Here is a 19,392-nt window from a genome sequence, read left to right as displayed (position 1 = left end):
AATAGTTGATCCCATCCTAATATAGTAGTGCACTGTAAGTGCACATTTACCTGCTCACCTAGATTTCAATAATAGTTCCAATACTTGCTGTTGTGCGCCCCCTGGAATACTTAGACAGTCTTGGCAAGGGGCGCCTGCGGTGTGCAATCAACAAAGCTGGCCGCAGCTGCTCGATCCTAGCCGCTGCTTAACACAGTGGGTGACGTCATCAGGAGGCGTCCACGCAGGGTTACATCCCGGTAACCAAGGTGATGACTGGTGGGTGTAGAAGGCAGGGAGCAGGATGGATGCTGGCTGGGGTAAGAGAAGTGCGGCTGTTTGTTGCAGCACTATTGCTTTGATGCGCTGTCTTTTCTATTTTTGTTTTGCTCACCTAGAATGTCCTAGAGACTACTGAACCTGTCAGGTGGTAGAGCCACTCCACCCTCCCAGACCCCATCAGATGTTCTAGCGAAGTGGGCGAGCTGAGCCTTGATGAGAAGATTTCTGGCCAATCACGTCATCATGGCTCGCCCCCACTGAGCGATGAGGTGACAGTGAAACGCGTTGTCAGTTCCCCTGCACTTGCCCCCTTCATCTGCGGAGTAGGATGTACATAAAACTAAGAAGCCTTTCACTGTCCATAACTATTTATCTGTGGTAATTATCGTTCAGGACAGGTATTTGAACGAATAATAAACCCACCACTCATTCCCAGTCCATTATCTTGTATCCTAATTCGTAACAGAGACGTCTTGAAAAAAACCAAAAACTATTATCTGACTGCACATATTTTATTAGATTAATCACCGGCTCATTCAATTATAGTCTGTTATGAGTTTCAAAGAATATGCACTATTAGTGAGGACTGAGCATAAGTGAGAGAAGCACTGATCTAAAGAAAACCACATTTTCTAATTTCCTGGCATTTTGTCTTGTATACAGGGTCATCCAGAAAGTTCTCACTGAGCACTTGTTCACAGGACCAAATGTTCTGTATCCCATTTAAGCGTCCTCCTTCTAGTGCTAGAGCACAGGGCCGGATTAAGGCTGGTGGGGGCCAAGGGGCAATGAAATTGTGGGGGCCCCCACTAGAAAGAGGCATGGAAAATCCTGAGCACACCCCGTGACCAGGCTTGGACTGGCCCACAGGGGTACAGGGGAAACCACCGGTGGGCCCCACTGATTGGGGGGTGGGTCCACCTCCTACTCTAAGGATCCGGTTTCAGACTATGCACTTGAATTATACATATATTACCTTATACTGGACTATAGTGTATTTTCTACAGTCCATTGCTGTCATTAATCTGGTACATTATCATGCATGCAGCAGCTGAATTTACTGTATATATTTATGAAGGGGCTCAGACTTGGCACTCTCTAATGGTTAGTCAAACCAATGAGGTGCAGTCTGGCCACACCCCTAACATGGGCCCCTACCAGTGCATTCCCCCAGTGGGCCCTACATGCCCCAGTCCGACTTTGCCCGTGACAGACGGTCAGACAGACAGACAGACAGATACACACACACACACACACACACACACACACACACACACACACACACACACTCTCGACGCAGCATCTTACCTGGACACTGCAGCATGTGAAGGACAGCACACTGCACCAGCATCAGGTGCGGACAGCTCAGGGTCAGTGTCTTGCGGTATTTTTCTTCCCTCTCCCGTGAGAATGGCTCTACACGGAGTACCTCCTCGGGGGTCGCTGTTAATGAGCAGCAGACCCCTGGAGGGGACTACTCCACTTTACATAGCAGTGTGTGCAGGCCCCTAATGTGTGGGGTATCCCGGGACAACCGCCCCTGTCGCCCCCCCCTTTAATCCATCCCTGCTAGTGCATCTAAGAGAATGGAAACGGATATAGGTTACATCAATGTATTCCCAATTTCCCATGCACCAACTTATACAGATGTCTCTGTTTTTAAAGTGTTAACTTACCTGTCACCTACGGTATTTCTAGTTATTTGCAATATCCCTAAGTATCGCTCCCCACACAACAGTACTCATAGATGCTTCTTTCCTGTTTTATGTGCATTTGTTTTGAATCACTTACGAATGACCCTGCTGTGTTGCTATCAAATTTAAAACCAGTTCCATGAATATCCCAGTATGAAATGCATTGAAAAGAGCTTAAAGAAGAGAAGCAGTGAAGCAGAGAAGGTAATGTTTTCTTGTAGCGGAGCATGCCGGATTTATGGGATTCATCTGTTTTATATAAACATGTTTAGATCTCTAAGCCCTTATGCCGCTAAATAATTTACACTATACGCTTTTAAATGTGGATTTCTTAATGGGTTCAATCTGAACAAAACCACAAAACAAAACTAAAAGATTTCTATTAAACACAGTAAGCTTAGCATTGTTTATCAGCACCAAATATAATAATAATACATATAAACTATAGCATAAGTCCCAACATCTGAGGTCTTGGCAGCGGTAAGAGTTTTTTAAAGGAAACATCCCAATTGCTTTGCGACATGCAGTAGAGACACATACATCCGCAGTGTGCAGCATCTCCCAAGGCCCCCCATGAATTAAGACTAATAGGCCCTACACACTTGGCGATATTTGTGAAAGATATGAACGGTCACGTTCATTAATGAACAAGATACCGTTCATATCTTTCAGTGTGGAGGCACCAGCGTTGAACGATGCGCAGCCCCGCGCTCGTTTATTGCTAGTGCCCCGTCGCTTGTGCATGCAGGCCAATATGGACGATCTCGTCCATATTTGCCTGTACTGCTATGGAGCCGGGTGATGGGGGGAGTGAAGAAACTTCACTGCCCCCCCGCCGACAGGTTGCCCGTCGGCCGTATCCACGGCACATGGGATCACCATAGAGGAGGCGCTGTCTCCCTGCTGCAGCCCCTGCCTCAAAGGAGGTCACATGGGGTTGCGGCTAATTACTATGATTGCCCGTCTGATAGGGAGTGTTAACCCGATCAGCCTTGGATCCCAAAGGTGTGTATACACCTTTACTAATTAACAGTGATTCCTTTTAGGAGACTTGCCCTGTGGCGATGGCTAGTGGTTGATCCAGCCAACTCAGAGAGGCAGTGATGTAATGTCACTGTGAGACATAACTCAGAGAGGCAGTGTACCTCAATGTCCATGTTCACCTACTTCAAACGCCAATCATTTTAGTCTTGCATATATTATAGCTAAACAGATATTTTATTTTTTACTTTTTTACTAGTCAAATATGGAATGTGTTTAGGTTGGCAGATAGATAGATAGATAGATAGATAGATAGATAGATAGATAGATAGATTTACTTATGCCTCCTTTTGGCTCACTTCATACCAGCAATGAACAGTCATTGTATATTGCTATCTAAACAAGATGTGTTTGTGAAACCACCCATTGAGAATTGGACTTTATTTGATACAAGGTAAATGAAAGTGCTGTCAAATTCCTCCAAAAACTATTTTACTTTGCTCTTTTCCATGGAAACATTCCAGGATCCTTTGTTCTACCCATCCGAAACAAAGATGAGATTCTCCAAGACGGCTAGAGGCGAACCAAGATGCTGAAATGTTCCTTCTTATGTTTTCATTTATATGTAAGTAAGCAGAGGGAGACTTGGATATACTGTATACCTATTCTTGGCTCCTGTTTTTATTTTGGTAAGTAAATTATCTCTCCCACAAAAATGCAGGAAGTGGCCGGGAAATCCAATAGCTCTTGAACAACTTGACTATAGCTGAACCTAGGAGAAAAAAGGGATTTTTTTTTCTTTCAGAAACTTCAGCCTGAAAGGGGAGATTGACTGACTACACAGAGAAAAGCATTCCTGCCCTTGCTTCCATAATTAGGCTAAAACCAGGATTTACATTTGCTGGAGTCACTAACACTTAGCCTTATTCTTCACCGCTCTGTCAGGCTGACAGCATGGTGGATACCCAGCACACTCTTAATTAAGACAAGAGGAACTTCAGTGGACTCTACAAAGCTGCAGAGATGGATGTATATTATACCAATGAAGAAATGTATATGGATGTGTGAAATAACAAGAGCACTGTAGTTTTAAAGTAAGTTGCAGAATACTTGAAGCTAGTGAGGGGAGGGTTAATGGGTGGTCTCTGGGACATTTGAAGCTAATGAAATCTGAGGAATGTTGCACATTACATTCCCCAGCTTGTAGCTTTTTGGAAGAGGTCACTAGGTTGGATAGACCTGAGTTCTCTCAACTGATGATCAGTCATTAATTGGATGTAGCATTACAGAGGACCTGACTCCCGCAAGTCTTCACAAGGTACTCAGCAATAACACGTCTCTTTAAAGATTTGTTCCAGCTTTGGAACGTATTCTAATGCCAGACAATAGACAATTGCAGACACATACTTTTGAATTGCTGAATCCTCAGTAAGACTGGATGGAACTTCAGAGCAGAATCCATGAACAAGCCAAGTGGTTCCATTGAAGAGTAATTTCTAGCATGTTGAGCAGTTATTGTTTAGTCTTGTTTAGTTTATTTTTTGACTCTAATGTGTTTTTTTTTCTTGCAGGTAACCATGGTTTCTTGGTGGTCCAGTGCATGGGTAAGCTGTCTGCTCTTCTTACTTATCTGGTATGAAATCCCTGCGGATCGATGCACTGGGGGTCCGTCCTGCAGCAGCTCCACCAGCTCCATAGATAATGACCAGCAGAAGCCTTGTATGGGTGCCAGGTGCAAAACTTCCCGCTCTCATAGACACGCAGCCGGCAGTGATGGCTTTTCCCAGTCTGGGAGTGCTAGCCATCAGCCCCCAGCTTCAGCAAGAGGCGACTTTTCTGGTGGCGCGGACACTTGGGGAGGAACGCAGCCCCACAGCAGCAATGTCAGCAGGGATTGTAAAGGCATTGAGTGTAGACTGCCCCTGCGGATCCGCTTGAAGTCTCGGGGCAAAGTCTCTTGCACTGGAGAAGGGTGCGCACCTGCGGAAGGGCAGCAGACGTTGGTGCATCTGTCAGACAGGGCTGCTCATTTTATTGGAGAGGCACCAGATCAACAGTACTCAAACTCGGAACTAGGAGGAGCTCCACTGGGAGTTCAGCTCACCTGTGACATCAAACCAGGTAAGTGTGTAATGTGCAGAACAGGTGAAGAAATCTTGGAGAATTGATAATAACGGATTTAGAGTTGCTGAACACATATCACTCATATAACCTACCCATCACTATGATCTCTGAGCCTATTATATCCAGGTAACCGTATTAGTGTCATGAAGACTATTAAAGACCAGAATATGTATATTTTGTATGTGTTATAGATTTTCTGTCTTGTGGTCCCTATACATGGATTACAAAGTGTTTATTAATATTGAATACTCTACGCTGATTATCATTCTTTGTTATGCATTACATTTTTATACTGTTTGGTTTTGTGTTGTACTATATGTGTATAAAAGACTGGTACAGTAATTCAGGCTGATTCCCATCATAGTCATAGGAAAGACCTCAGAAGATGCAGAACCCCTTTGAGCACAGAGCTACAATATGATTACCATGCTATATCACGGATTTTCTATAAGAAATGATTTTTAAAGAATATTATGTGTTGGTGGGTCTGGAGGCAGAACACTTACAACAATAGCTTTGTACACACTATATAAACAAACAGACAGTGTGTAATATACCTGGAGATCAGAGCAGCAATGTGTGAGGTTGCAATAAAAGACATAACATTTAGTAACCCAGCAATAATTGCCGTTAGGGCTATGATGAGCACAACATTCTACAGGTGGGGGTGATTCCACATATTGTATAAAAGAGGGGTTGGGTAGGACAGATCAGTGCTGGGGTTCCTGGCGGTCAGCATACCGACCCCGGGATCCCGTCAGCAGAATGCCGGCGGGGTGTGTATGTGAGCGCAACGGAGCTCCTTGTGGGCTCGCTGCGCTCGCCACGCAGCAGTCTCGTTGGCTCTCTTCCCACTCTATGGGTGTTGTGGACACTTACGAGTTGAAATAGTCCCTGTTAGTCGCACGCCGACTGTCGGGTTTGTGAACGCTCTGGTACCTGGCGTCGGCATGGCATCCTGGCTAAATTGAGTGATCGCATTTAGGCAGGGTTGTAGGCTGTGTAGAGCATTGAGTACGCAGATCTGTATGATTTCAGACTGTTCTCTTTCACTAAGTATAGAGCTAGTGAAGATGTGCCCTGACAGTGATGATGTCACAAGCGCTGTAGCCTCATATACACGGGCAACTCTGAATACACAGTGAAGATCCATATTTCTGTTACAGCACGCAATACATATACTCTCCCCGAAGTTGTGGGAGACTCTCAGTTTTTCAGGTAGACCCACACCCCCCCGAAAAGTAAGCAGCTCTTCCACATCCCACCCACTTCCTGGTAAAGCGGACATGATGGGGAGAAAATCACCGTAATCTCTAAGCTGTATGGAGGAGGCGGGGCTTAATGTCATTATTCACATCATTAAGCCCCTACCCCTATCCCAGACAGGCAGGGCCATATTGACCCATGGCCGGGTCCCTAGGCTTTCAGGTATTCCGGGCACCCTCTGGCACTTCAATCTTTCACCCCGATACAGCTGATGTGTGGGAAGCAGAACTTGTGCCATCATTTACACTTTGAGTATTCACACGGACACCAATACCTAGTTGAAATAAAGTCTGCTGACCTCTTTACTCACAGTGGCGACAGCGCAATCGTTCTTCTTTTACTTTTCTCTTTTGAAATAACGCTAGTGCTCTCTTAGTCCAGAGTTACCCACCTCCCCCCCACACCATTGTCTAAAAAAAAAAAGAGTTCAGTACTTCGCTATGGTGCCGAGTGCAAAGTGCCTTTAACCATGGGAGCCTTAGGGCACATGTAACAGTGCCTCAGCAAAAAAACATTGACTGCCCCCTAGTCCCTAGAGCAGGCATTCCCAACCTCGGTCCTCAAGGCACACTAACAGTCCTGGTTTTAGTGATATCCAGGCTTGAACACAGGTGACTTAATTAGTAGCTCAGTTATGTTGATTTAACCATCTGTGCTGAAGCCTGGATATCACAAAAACCTGCACTGTTGGTGTGCCTTGAGGACCGCGGTTGGGAATGCCTGCCCTAGAGTGACCCTAGGCTTCAGCCTAGTCAGCCTTATGGATAATACGTCTCTGCGGAGAGGAGACAGTAGAAGTAGGTAAGTATGATGTAATGTACTGTATCTGTGACAGACTTGTGCGTGACTGAATTATCCCAAATAGTTTACAGTATGTAAAACTCCTACAAACATTGTACAATGAGTATATGATTGGAATCTAAGAGCTCTGCATTGTCACTTGATGATTTTTAAGAATACCTGGATACTATTTCTTGCATTGCATTGGGATGATTGCAGGTACCTGGAAATCTCTCCTACGCATAATAGTGTGGTCAATGTGATGACTTTAAATTCTAATTAATTTAATTTTAGTACTTTGAGATGACAAAGACATCTGAAATAGAGGAAAAAATAAGTTTCAAAGATGTATTAATTTGGACCATGTAGAATTAATTCACTTGCCCAGTACAGCATACTTTAATTTTTATAAATATAAAAATATTTTATATGATAACTAAGTACACAATATAATAATGCACAGAGATATTCGGGGAATGGTCCTGGGAATTTACAGTTGTTGCCCTGTTTTCCTTGCGTCAGACAAGAAGGGTCCACATGCTTGGGGCCAACTGGTGGATCACTTGATACATTCCACACAGCAAGTCCAAACTTGAATGTACGTGTTTGAGATCTCAGCAGCTTCAGAACATCTTCCACTGCTGAGCTGCCAGTCTTTATTTTGATTAATTGTGCGGATTCTTTAACAGGAACCTGGATGACAGCTCCCAATGGAGGAAATGAGCAACAGTTTTAACTATATTAATATATTCACAAAGATACAGGAGGTTAGAGAGGGGGGAAGAAGGGGTTTGATTGAGCCAGATGCCAGCAGTTGGATAAATGGGTGATTGTTTAAGGAGAATGAAAACTGACACATTGAACTTTGACAATTATAGGGGCTTGGGGTGCAAAATGTATATTTAAAATATATTATTATAATGGCATGTTATTTATGTACAGTACATTGGGGGTTATCCAGAGTTGGTTGCAGATTTTGCTATCGCAGAAAAATCTGCGACCATACTACTCACATGGTGGGGGCCGTCCAGCATAGGTCAAGACCGCCTAGCATGGGTGGCTCCGCCCCCTGATGCGATCACAATTCAATTGCGATTGCATAGGCTAGAGGCGGACCCCTGCCTACGCAGCAAGGCTGCATATGCAGGCGTTCTGGTGCCATGTTTCCACCCAAAAACGGGCATGCGTGACAGGCAGAGGCGTTTTTTGGGTGGGCTGGGGTATCAATGCGGCATTTTAGGGGTGGCATTGCGGTGTTGGGGGGGCATGTTCCACACAACTCAGGCATGTCTGGACTGTTTGCGGGGCGGGCTGTGGCAGCTGCATGACCCAAAACATGGTGGCCCGGCAACTGAAGGAAGGAAGGGGCTTCCCTAAACATACAGTCGCTTTGCTATGTAGCGCAGCGCTCGCATTTTAGCTGGGGGGGGGGCAGGATCTGGCATGCGGGGCGGCCTTGCCCTGTGCTGGGCGGCCCCCGCATGTTAGTGCAATGAGATGTAGTTTGGGGAATTTCCGCACAACTACAACTCATGCTGAATTAGGCCCCGTGTTTGCAGAAAAAAAATGCTCATGCACAAGCTTTCAGCTTTTATACCATGTAAGAATTGGGTTAAATATTTACTAAATTGTTACTGAATATTTACTGAATTGAATAGTGAATACTTGTGTGTCCTGCTGTGCTCTGAAATTGTTAATTACTTGATTATTTCTGATGTTCCTAGTATTGAACCAACTGGCATGTCTTTAAAGTGCCCTCTTTAATTCAGAGAGAAAACACTGCAAATTGCAGAATTTATCTTCCTTGTGTTTACTCTGTCTGATCCCCTCTCTTACAGCTGTTTCTTTATGAGACTGCATTAGTATTTCATTACCTGCACAGTGCTCTGTTCTGCATTATCTCATGTGTCCGGGGAACTCAGCAACTGGAAGTAAATTTTGCTGAAAGGCAGCATTATGTTTCAGAGTATCAGATTGCTTTCCCTGGGGTATGTTCCCTGTGATGTAGTGAGTGATTGCTGTTTAATTATTCACTACTTTACATTGACTGGTATGTCACTAGACAGGATTAGACAGTGAGTATGAGAGAGAGAGAGAGAGAGAGAGAGAGAGAGAGAGAGAGATGACTATTATTAAGCCAGGGTGATAATGTGAATGATTTTCTGTCACTACTTAATTGTTACTGACTGGCAGTGGTTAGAATAGAAGAAGTTAAAAATTTATATTATTGTATAATGGCTACTCTACTGCCAATCACATATTACATAGCTGCATAGTTACTCCCATTGCTGGCCACATATCGCTCATAGATACTCTAGTGCCAATCACATATTACACAGAGATTCTCCCATTTCCATCAATATATTCAGGGGCGTTTTAAAAGAGGAGGGGCCTTGCATGCTGCCTCCGTTGCGGGCCGCCTCTTCTCTGAGAGCTAGTAGACTCTGGCATAATGTCAGAGTCTACTTTGCATGCGCAGGTCTCCGGGAACATGGCGCCAGCCCCTTGTTCCCGGAGACATCTCCAGTGCGCATGTGCAAATCACTCGGGACTCTTGAGGGGTAAGTATACTATAAGAGTGCAATGTGTGTGGTGTGGGCCCCCCCAGACCTAGGGACCCATGTGCACCGCACACACTGCACCCATTATAGAAACGCCTATGCATATATTGCATAGTTACTCCCATTGCCAGCCATATATTGCACACTGTAGATACTCTAATGCCAATAATACTCTATCCCATTTCCATCCATATATTGCACAGATATAATCCCATTGCCAAACATATATTGCATATAGATACTCCTATTTCCATCTATAAATAGCAATCCCTATTGTATAGATGTAATCTATACATTGCCAGCCTTATATTGTACATAGATACTCCTATTTCCATCCATAAATAGCAATCCCTATTGTATAGGTGTACTCCCATTGCTAGCCTTATATTGTTCATAGATACTCCTTTGCCAATAATATTACACAGAGATAATCCAATTTCCATCCATATGTTACACAGAGATACTCCAGTTTCCGTCCATATATTATACAGAGATACTCCCATTGACACCATATATTATATAGAGATATTCCAGTCTACTATGGCAGAAATGTGCCTGCACAAAAGACTGTAGTACATTGGCAGAGTGTCTCGTAGTCTGCACATGCGACACTGTGTTTTCTTATACAGGGGTAAGGGGTCCCACGGATGTCCGCACAAGAGCCCCCTCTAGTCTTAATGCACCCCTGTCACATACTATTTTTTCAGCAATTTAAAAGATTTTGGAAATTGGGTGAATGAACCCGAGGGAGAGAGGTTATAGGGAGCAGGGTAATGGACAATGGAGGCATTTTGTTGTCTGAACAAGTGTGCACAGGGCTGGATTAAAGGAGGGGTGATCTTCCCAGGGCCCCCACACACAGGGTGACCCCAGACAGTGTAATCTGACCTTGCAATTTTTATGGGCTGCTGCTGCTCAGGCAGCACACAATGCGGCGCAGCGCGGCTCCCGAGTCCCATCATCTGCAGCACATGACACATCACATCTGAGCCGCTGATGAAGGGACTCGGGAGCTGCTTTGCCAGTCTGACCAGCGGCAGCTTGTCCCAGGGAGAACCCGGGTGGGGGCGTTGCATCTGGGTTGCACTGTCTGAGCAGCGGTAGCCCATCCCAGTGGGTAACCAGGTGGGTGGGGCGCCGCATCTGGGATGAACTATGTCGTAGTAGGGGGGTTTCGAAGCCAGTGTGAGGCCATATTGGAGGGGCCCCATAAACCTTAATCTGGCCCTGGGTATACCCAAGAATACAGCAAATCACTAGGAACCAGTGGCAGTGCTGAGGCATAGGGCACTTTGATAAGTCTCATGCAGTGCCACAGGAGGACACTAATGTACCCTGAGTCAGCCCCTCTTCACATGTGATGTTATGATGTCAGAAAGAGGGGGCCCGGGACAAGGAGGCTGAGCTGGGGGCAAGTCCTAAGGGTGCACTGGTTGGCTCTCCAGGATGCAGAGCCATTTTAGGAACCCTGCAAGTGAAATATAGGCACCACCAGGATAGCAACTGTGCCGCTTGTCCAGCACTGTTTTCACATACCTAGCTACCGCATTGTCTGCATGTACTGAGTGTAAGGGTGAGGTGTATCAAGCCTTGGGGAGAGAAAACTACCAACCAAATAGCTTCTAACTAACATTTTTCAAACACAGACTGTAAAATGGCAGATAGGAGCTGATTAGTTGGTACTTAGGGGGTCATTCCGAGTTGTTCGCTCGCTAGCAGTTTTTAGCAGCCGTGCAAACGCTATGCCACTGCCCACTGGGAGTATATTTTAGCTTAGCAGAAGTGCGAACGAAAGGATTGCACAGCGGCTACAAAAAAAATGGTGCAGTTTCAGAGAAGCTCCAGACCTACTCCTATATTGCGATCACTTCAGACTGCTTAGTTCTGGATTTGACGTCACAAACACGCCCTGTGTTTGCCCAGCCACGCCTGCATTTTTCCTGCCACGCCTGCGTTTTTCCGATCAGTCCCTGAAAACGGTCAGTTGACACCCAGAAACGCCCCCTTCCTGTCAATCACTCTGCGGCCAGCAGTGCGACTGAAAAGCTTCGCTAGATCTTGTGTGAAACTACATCGGCCGTTGTGAAAGTACGTCGCGCGTGCACATTGCGCCGGATACGCATGTGCAGAAGTGCCGTTTTTTTAATCATCGCTGCGCAGCGAACAATTTCAGCTAGCGATCAACTCGGAATGACCCCCTTTGTCTCTCTCCACTTAGCCTCTCTCCAAAACTTGATACATCTCCCCCAAAGTGTCTTTAAAGATAGAAAGTAACATGAAAATAACAGAAAAGTATAAATAGAAGGGTGAAAACAGTCTGTGGATGAATAGAATAACCATACCATTGCCAATATTCCAGCACACTAAAGTCACATTTGTAGCATTGTGTTCCTTTGCTGATCTTCCTGGTACTTGCAGTCTGGGGTATTATAGCACTATCCCAAGTATCTGATCTGCCACTGATATAATTAGGAACGCATCTGTTCGCTGCATGCTGTGTCTTTGAAACATATGTTCATAATAGCCTAAGGGACCACAAGCGCACAGATGTTTCCCATCTTTATAACTTTCAATTAGATGGTCACTTAATGCTAGGATTACACTGTAGGAAGCTCATAGCTAAACTATGTACGCTCTTTAGTATACATTAGTATCTTCAGCTTTGGAAACTGGAATTGTACACTGAAATAAATTCCCCCAATGATTTATGGCAGACTAATAATAATAGGCAACACCGGAGAGAAAAGATTCCAGGGGCACCTCTCTGGTTTGATGTCAAAGCAGCGATTACACATAGGAGAATGCTACAACATGGAGCGTGTAAGATCATTTATGAGGGAGTGGCCATTCAAATTTTGGGTGGCGCTTATGTACAAAACAGAAGAATGTATACAATGGACTGCTTAGGCAACCGTGACATCATACATCTGCGTCTCTGTATTAGACCACAGGGCATACTGTAGCTGAGGAGGACTGCAGAGCCGGCCATAGGCATAGGCAAACTAGGCAATTGCTAGGGCATTTCATATGCCTAGGGGCATCAGCAGCTTCTGCTGATTAAAATGATATGCAGCATGCCTATATTCTGTATGTAGCATTTCATATGCAGATACAGCCACAGTCTCGCACAGTTTATAGGCATGCTGCATATCAGTTTAGTCAGCAGAAGCTGCTTGTGCATCCTAGCCACATAAAAATGCAAATAAGATGCTTTTTCATTAAAAAAAAAAGGTGCCCGACGTTAGCATTGATGCAAGATTTGTGAGGACACATCTGTATCCAAGCAGAGGCAGTGGTCACAGTGTTAGTGGAAGTGTGAGTGCTGTGTGCATGTGAGTGGGTTGGTTGTGCAGTAGTGTTCAGAATATGTGTAAGGAGCATTATGTGTGTCATGTAAAAATGCATTAATAATGTGCAACATATGTGTAAAGGTCCTCTATGTGTGTCATTATGTGTATAAGGGCATTAATAATGTGCGGCATATGTGTATTAGGGTACTACTGTATGTGTGTCATTATGTGTATAGGGGCACTAATAATGTGCAGCAAATGTGTAGGGGGCACTATGTGTGTCATTATGTGTATAAGGGCATTAATAATGTGCGCCATATGTGTAAGGGACATTATGTGTAAAAGGGCATTAATAAAGGTTGTCATAATGCATTATGTTTATAAGGACATTCATGTTTCTCATATGTGTAAGGGGCATTACTGTGTGGAATTGTGCGTAAATGCATTGCTAATGTGTGGCATTATGTGTATAAGGTGCTCTACTATGTGGCGTTGCATATAGAAAGGGCACTACTGTGTCGTCTAATGTGAATAAAGAGCAATAAGGTGTGGTGTAATGTGAATAAGGAGCAATTCAGTGTGATGTAATGTGAATAAGGGGCTCTACTGTGAGGAGTAACGTTTATAAGGTAAAGTGATACTACTGTGGGATGTAATATGAATTATGGACACTATCGCAAGATAAAATGTGAATAAAGTTGCAGTACTGTGTGGCGTAATTGGAATTGGGGTTACTATTGTGTGGCCATGCCCCTTCCCAGCAAGAAGATTCCCCTTTTTGGGCTGTGCGTCAAATGTGCGAACTGTTCCTATTTAAAATATAGGGGGTACAAGGACTGCTATGGGTGAGAGGTGATGGTGCTGGGAAAGAGGTGCAAGGTCAGAGGCAGAACCAGCGGTGTTGCTAGGGGGCACCAGCCAAAATCTTGCCTAGGGCATCATATTGGTTAGGGCCGGCTCTGGAGGACTGTCTTCTGGACTTACCATCTGGCTTCACACCGGTGCCCAAGAGGGCTGCTATTTGTACAATGGTGTCGAGTAATGATAAGCCAAATATAATAGCCTGCAGGATTTGGAAAGAGCTGAGATTTAGGCAATTTAGCGCAGGATTTATATCAGCAATTTAAAAAAACGAGATTTATGGTAAGAACGTACCGTTGTTAAATCTCTTTCTGCGAGGTACACTGAGCTCCACAGGGAATGACATTGGGGTGTAGAGTAGGATCTTGATCCGAGGCACCAACAGGCTCAAAGCTATGACCTTCTTCCCAAGATGCATAGCGCCGCCTCCTCTATAACCCCGCCTCCGTGCACAGGAGCTCAGTTTTTGTTAACCAGTCCAATGCAGTAGCAGGCAAAAGAGACGACAACTGTTAGTAGCCACATACACCACATTCTCACGACAGGAGAAAGTGTCAGCGGCTAATGCCATACCAACCCAAAGAAGCTAAGTGCGTCAGGGTGGGCGCCCTGTGGAGCCCAGTGTACCTTGCAGAAAGACATTTAACAACGGTAAGTTCTTACCATAAATCTCATTTTCTGCTGCGGGGTACACTGGGCTCCACAGGTAATGACATTGGGGATGTCCTAAAGCAGTTCCTTATGGGAGGGGATGCACTGTAGTAGGCACAAGAACCCGGCGTCCAAAGGAAGCATCCTGGGAGGCGGAAGTATCGAAGGCATAGAACCTTATGAACATGTTCACTGAGGACCACGTAGTCGCCTTGCACAATTGTTCAAGGGTCGCACCATGGCAAGCCGCCCAAGAAGGTCCAACAGACCGAGTAGAATGGGCCTTTATAGTAGCAGGAACTGGACAACCAGCCTGTACATAAGCATGTGCAATCACCATTCTAATCCATCTGGCCAAGGTCTGCTTGTGAGCAGGCCAGCCACGTTTGTGAAAACCAAACAGTACAAAGAGAGAATCAGACTTCCTGATAGGAGCTGTCCTCTTCACATAGATACGGAGAGCCCGTACCACATCCAAAGACCGCTCTTTGGAAGACAATTCAGGAGAGGCAAAGGCCGGAACCACAATCTCCTGATTAAGGTGGAAAGAAGACACCACCTTAGGTAGGTACCCGGGACGTGTTCTAAGAACCACCCGGTCACGGTGAAAAATCAGATATGGTGACTTACAGGACCCAAATCCAACACCCTTCTGGCAGAGGCAATAGCCAGCAGAAACAACACCTTAAGAGAAGTTAAGGTCTGCCGATTCAAGAGGCTCAAACGGAGACTCTTGCAATGCCACCAGAACCACCGACAAGTCCCAAGGAGCCACAGGCGGGACGTAAGGAGGTTGAATCTGCAACGCACCCTAAGTGAATGTATGAACATCAGGTAAAGTTGCAATTTTTCTCTGGAACCAAACTGACAAGGCAGAAATATGAACCTTGATGGAGGCCAGACGAAGGCCCAAGTCCAGGCCCTGTTGTAGAAAGGCCAAAAGTTTGGCCGTACTAAACTTGTAAACGTCATAATTGTTAGATGCGCACCAAGCAAAGTAAGAATTCCAGACCCTATGATAAATCCGAGCAGAAGTCGGTTTCCGGGCCTTCAACATGGTTTGAATGACTGCCTCAGAAAATCCTTTGGCCCTTAAGACGGAATCTTCAAGAGCCACGCCGTCAAGGCCAATCGGGTTAACTCCTGATATACACAGGGTCCCTGAACGAGGAGATCTGGGAGCCGTGGAAGTAGAAGGGGACACTCTATCGAGAGACCCTGAAGGTCTGAGAACCAATGCCATCTGGGCCAAGCTGGAGCGATCAGAAGTAGGATTCCTCTATCTTGCTTGAACTTCCATATTACTCTGGGCAGGAGTGACATCGGAGGGAACATGTATGGCAGCCGAAAGTTTCATGGAATTGCCAGTATTAAATGCTGGGCCAAGTTCAATGAGTTGAACACCGCCCGCAATTCCAGAATGTTTATCGGGAAGAGAGACTCCGCCTTGGTCCACCGACCCTGAAGGGAGTGTTGCTCCAATACCGCGCCCCAACCTCTCAGACTGGCATCTGTCATCAGAAGGACCCAGATGGAGATCCAGAAGGAGCAACCCCTGCTCAATCGTTGGTCCTGAAGCCACCAGTTCAGTGACAGACGGACCTCCGGAGACCTGATCTGGTGAGGCAGGCTGTCCCACTTGGCAAGAATTAGCTTCTGCAAAGGGCGGGAATGGAATTGAGCATACTCCACCATGTCGAAAGCCGACACAATGAGACCTAGCACTTGCATTGCCGAATGTATCGACACTTGCGGACGAGATAGGAAACATCGAATCCTGTCCTGAAGCTTCAGGACTTTTTCCTGAGACAAGAACAACCGCTGGTTGTGAGTGTCCAACAATGCCCCCAGGTGCACCATGCTCTGAGCAGGGACCAGGGAAGATTTTTCCAGTTGATAAGCCACCCGTGGGCTTGCAGAAACTGGATAGTCAAATCCAGATAGCGTAGGAGAATTTTGGGGGAATTTGCCAGGATCAACAAGTTGTCCAGGTACGGTAGGATCCTGACCCCTTGACGGTGGTGTACAGTTGTCTTTACCGCCTTGACCTTGGTGAAGACACGCGGAGCCGTGGTCAAACCAAAAGGTAATGCCCGAAATTGGTAATGGAGGTTGCCAACCACAAACCTCAGGTACTGCTGATGGGACACTGCAATGGGAATATGCAGGTAAGCATCCTGTATGTCCAGGGAGACCATATAATCCACAGGTTCCAAGGCCAGAACAATAGAGCGAAGAGTTTCCATACGAAACTTGGAGACCCTCACAAATTTGCTTAAGGACCCACTCGGTTTCGGGACTAGGAACAGCGGTGAATAGTACCCCTTGCCTCTCTAAGCCAAAGTCATGTATACTACCACTCCTGTGTCCAGTAAGGACTGTACCACCGAATGAAGAGTTTTTGCCTTCACCTGATCCGAAGGGACGTCTGTCAGGAAAAATCGATGAAGGGGACGATTCTTGAAGGATACGGCGTAACTTCGAGTGACGACTTCCCGTACCCAGGCATCGGAAGTGGTCCTCAACCATTCCTGGGTATACCCTAGAAGTCGGACCCCACCCTGGGATCCCCCAGAGGGAGGCCCGCCCCGTCATGCGGCAGGCTTGTCAGTTTTGGAAGCAGGCTGACGGGCAGCCCAGGCCCGTTTGGGTTTGGGCTCATTGGGTTTGGAAGTGCGAACCTGTTTCGGGTATGCCTGACCTTTTGCTTTCCCTGAAGTATGAAAGGAACGAAAGGGAGTACTCTTAGCCTTCGGCACCGAAGGAGCAGTACTAGGTAGACATGCTGTTTTAGCAGAAGCTAAGTCAGCCACTATCTTGCTGAGGTCTTCTCCGAAAAATAATGTCTCCCTTAAAAGGGAGTACCTCCAGGGTTTTTTTTAAGAGTCCAGATCCACAGACCAGGACCGTAACCAGAGAATCCGGCGAGCCAAAATGGACGTAGTAGAAGCCTTGGCCGCCAGAATACCGGCATCAGAAGCCGCCTCCTTAATGTAATGAGAAGCTGTGACAATATAAGACAGACATTGTCTAGCATGATCAGAAGCATTGGAAGGCAACCCCACCTCCAGCTCCTGAGCCCACGCTTCAACAGCCTCTGCAGTCCATGTCGCTGCAATAGTGGGCCTATGCGCAGCACCAGTTAGGGTGTAAATTGGCTTTAGACAACCCTCCACACGCTTATCCATCGGTTCTTTTAGAGACATGATGGAGGATACCACCAGCCGCGCCACCTGCGAATCCACTGGCGGGGATGTTTCCCAATTTTTACTTAGCTCCGCTGTGAGGGGGTAGCGAGCCAGCATCTTCTTGTGAGGCGTGAATTTCTTTCCTGGATTTTCGAAGGACTCCTGACGTATGTCAACTAAATGGTCAGAATGAGGTAAAACTTGTTTAACCACTTTCTGACGTTTAAACCTGTCCGGTTTCTTAGGGACAGCATCAGGCTCCGTGTCATCAGTAATTTGAAGAATGGTCCTGATAGCCTCCAGCAAGTCAGTGACATCCACCTGTGAAACAGATTCCCCATCAGAAGCGTTGGGATCAGAATCTGTGGGGTCAGTATAAATGCCATCTTCATCAGACGAGGTGTCTGGGACGTTGGAGATTTGTGAGGAAGTAATGGCCCGCTTAGAGGACCCCTTGGTCTTAGGCGGGCGAGGGTTAGACTTCTGAGTAGTCAGTGATTGGTTCAATTGCTGTAACTGAGCGGACAGTTGATCTGCCCATGGCGGGTTAACCGCGGGAACCATAAGAGGTTGTACCGGCACAGGAGGTCCCATAGGGGGCGTTAGTCTAGTTACCAGCGTATTCAATAGCGTGGAGAAGGTAGCCCAAGGTGGGTCATTTTGAATCCTCGTTGCTACAGTCCCACTTGGGGGTAAGGATCCCCCAGAACCTGAACCCTCAGCTGCTATGTTTTCCTCAAATGTGTCTGCAGCATCACCACCACGCAATATGGGATCAGCCCCAGCACCATTGCCTTTTTTAGCTGACATATCCGAAAGCTCAATGCAAGGCAACACAGTACAATATCAGCAGCACAATACCTGACAAGAACCCCCTGTGCAGTGTATTAGCACAAACAGGGAATTCAAGAGGTATATGGTGACTAAAAATCACAGAGAAAAATACACACTGAGTATATCTTGTGAAATACCTATATTAAATGATAAACCTGACGCACCTAGCCCCCTCAGGTTATAGAATATAGGGATAGCAATCTGAGTGAGATACATGAAATGGAGGTCAAACAGCAGCTATATGCACACACACATAGTCACACAATGCAGAAATTATGACATGCAATAAAACTGCATTGGACTAGCAATACAGAGTAATACTAAGTATAGCTATACACTCAATAGATATATCAATGCACAGTAAAGACTGGATGTATATCATAGGGTACTTGTACTATAGAACCCTGACTAAATGCACTCTTTCTTAACTAACACTGTCAGCAGACATGTAGAATACATAAGTATCCTGTAAAATGCACAGCGCTGACATGCAAGCGGCTTTACAGAGGAGGATTTGCCCAAACAGTCCCAGGATCAGCTCAGCTTGTCCTAATGGCGCCCAAACGCTGACAGGGAGTGAGGGAGAGAGAGATATGCAGCTCCAGGGCGGGAACATTTACTCTAAATGGCGCCCTGGTGCTGGGGGAGGGGCTACAGGTCAAAGACTTATCCCCCTGCTGGACTTCACCACCGGGTACTGTGGGCTTATATAAACGGTTTATGAGAGAAAACCGACCTGTGCCCTTGCCCTGGTGGTCTAGTGGGGTCCCTGTACTACCACTGGCCGCGCGGGATCGCGATTTACAGCGGGTCCTGCCGGGGGGACCCACTTACCTCCTCCCTGAGTGCGGCCACGCGATCCATGAGAACAGCGGTTGTGTGTGTGACTAACTGGAAGAAT

General features: G+C 46.1%; 1 protein-coding gene across 3 annotated transcripts in view; it reads left to right on the top strand.

Annotated features, from left to right (window-relative positions):
- Nucleotides 1-3,402: 3,402 nt before the first annotated feature.
- LOC134927342 (uncharacterized) overlaps nt 3,403-19,392 on the top strand; it is a 61,686-nt gene continuing 45,696 nt past the window's right edge. The window contains exons 1-2 of one of the 3 annotated variants that reach the window (XM_063921648.1): nt 3,403-3,561; nt 4,508-5,057. In XM_063921648.1, the coding sequence (XP_063777718.1) occupies nt 3,526-3,561; nt 4,508-5,057 (586 nt within the window). In that variant the 5' untranslated portion in view covers nt 3,403-3,525. Of the gene's footprint in view, nt 3,562-3,739; nt 4,031-4,138; nt 4,255-4,507; nt 5,058-19,392 lie in introns of those variants that run through there. The other 2 variants (XM_063921650.1, XM_063921649.1) reach the window with 2 other exon arrangements.

This window comes from Pseudophryne corroboree, chromosome 5, assembly GCF_028390025.1.
Source record: "Pseudophryne corroboree isolate aPseCor3 chromosome 5, aPseCor3.hap2, whole genome shotgun sequence".
Taxonomy (NCBI): Eukaryota; Metazoa; Chordata; class Amphibia; order Anura; family Myobatrachidae; genus Pseudophryne; species Pseudophryne corroboree.
This window is presented reverse-complemented; position numbering and strand designations above follow the sequence as displayed.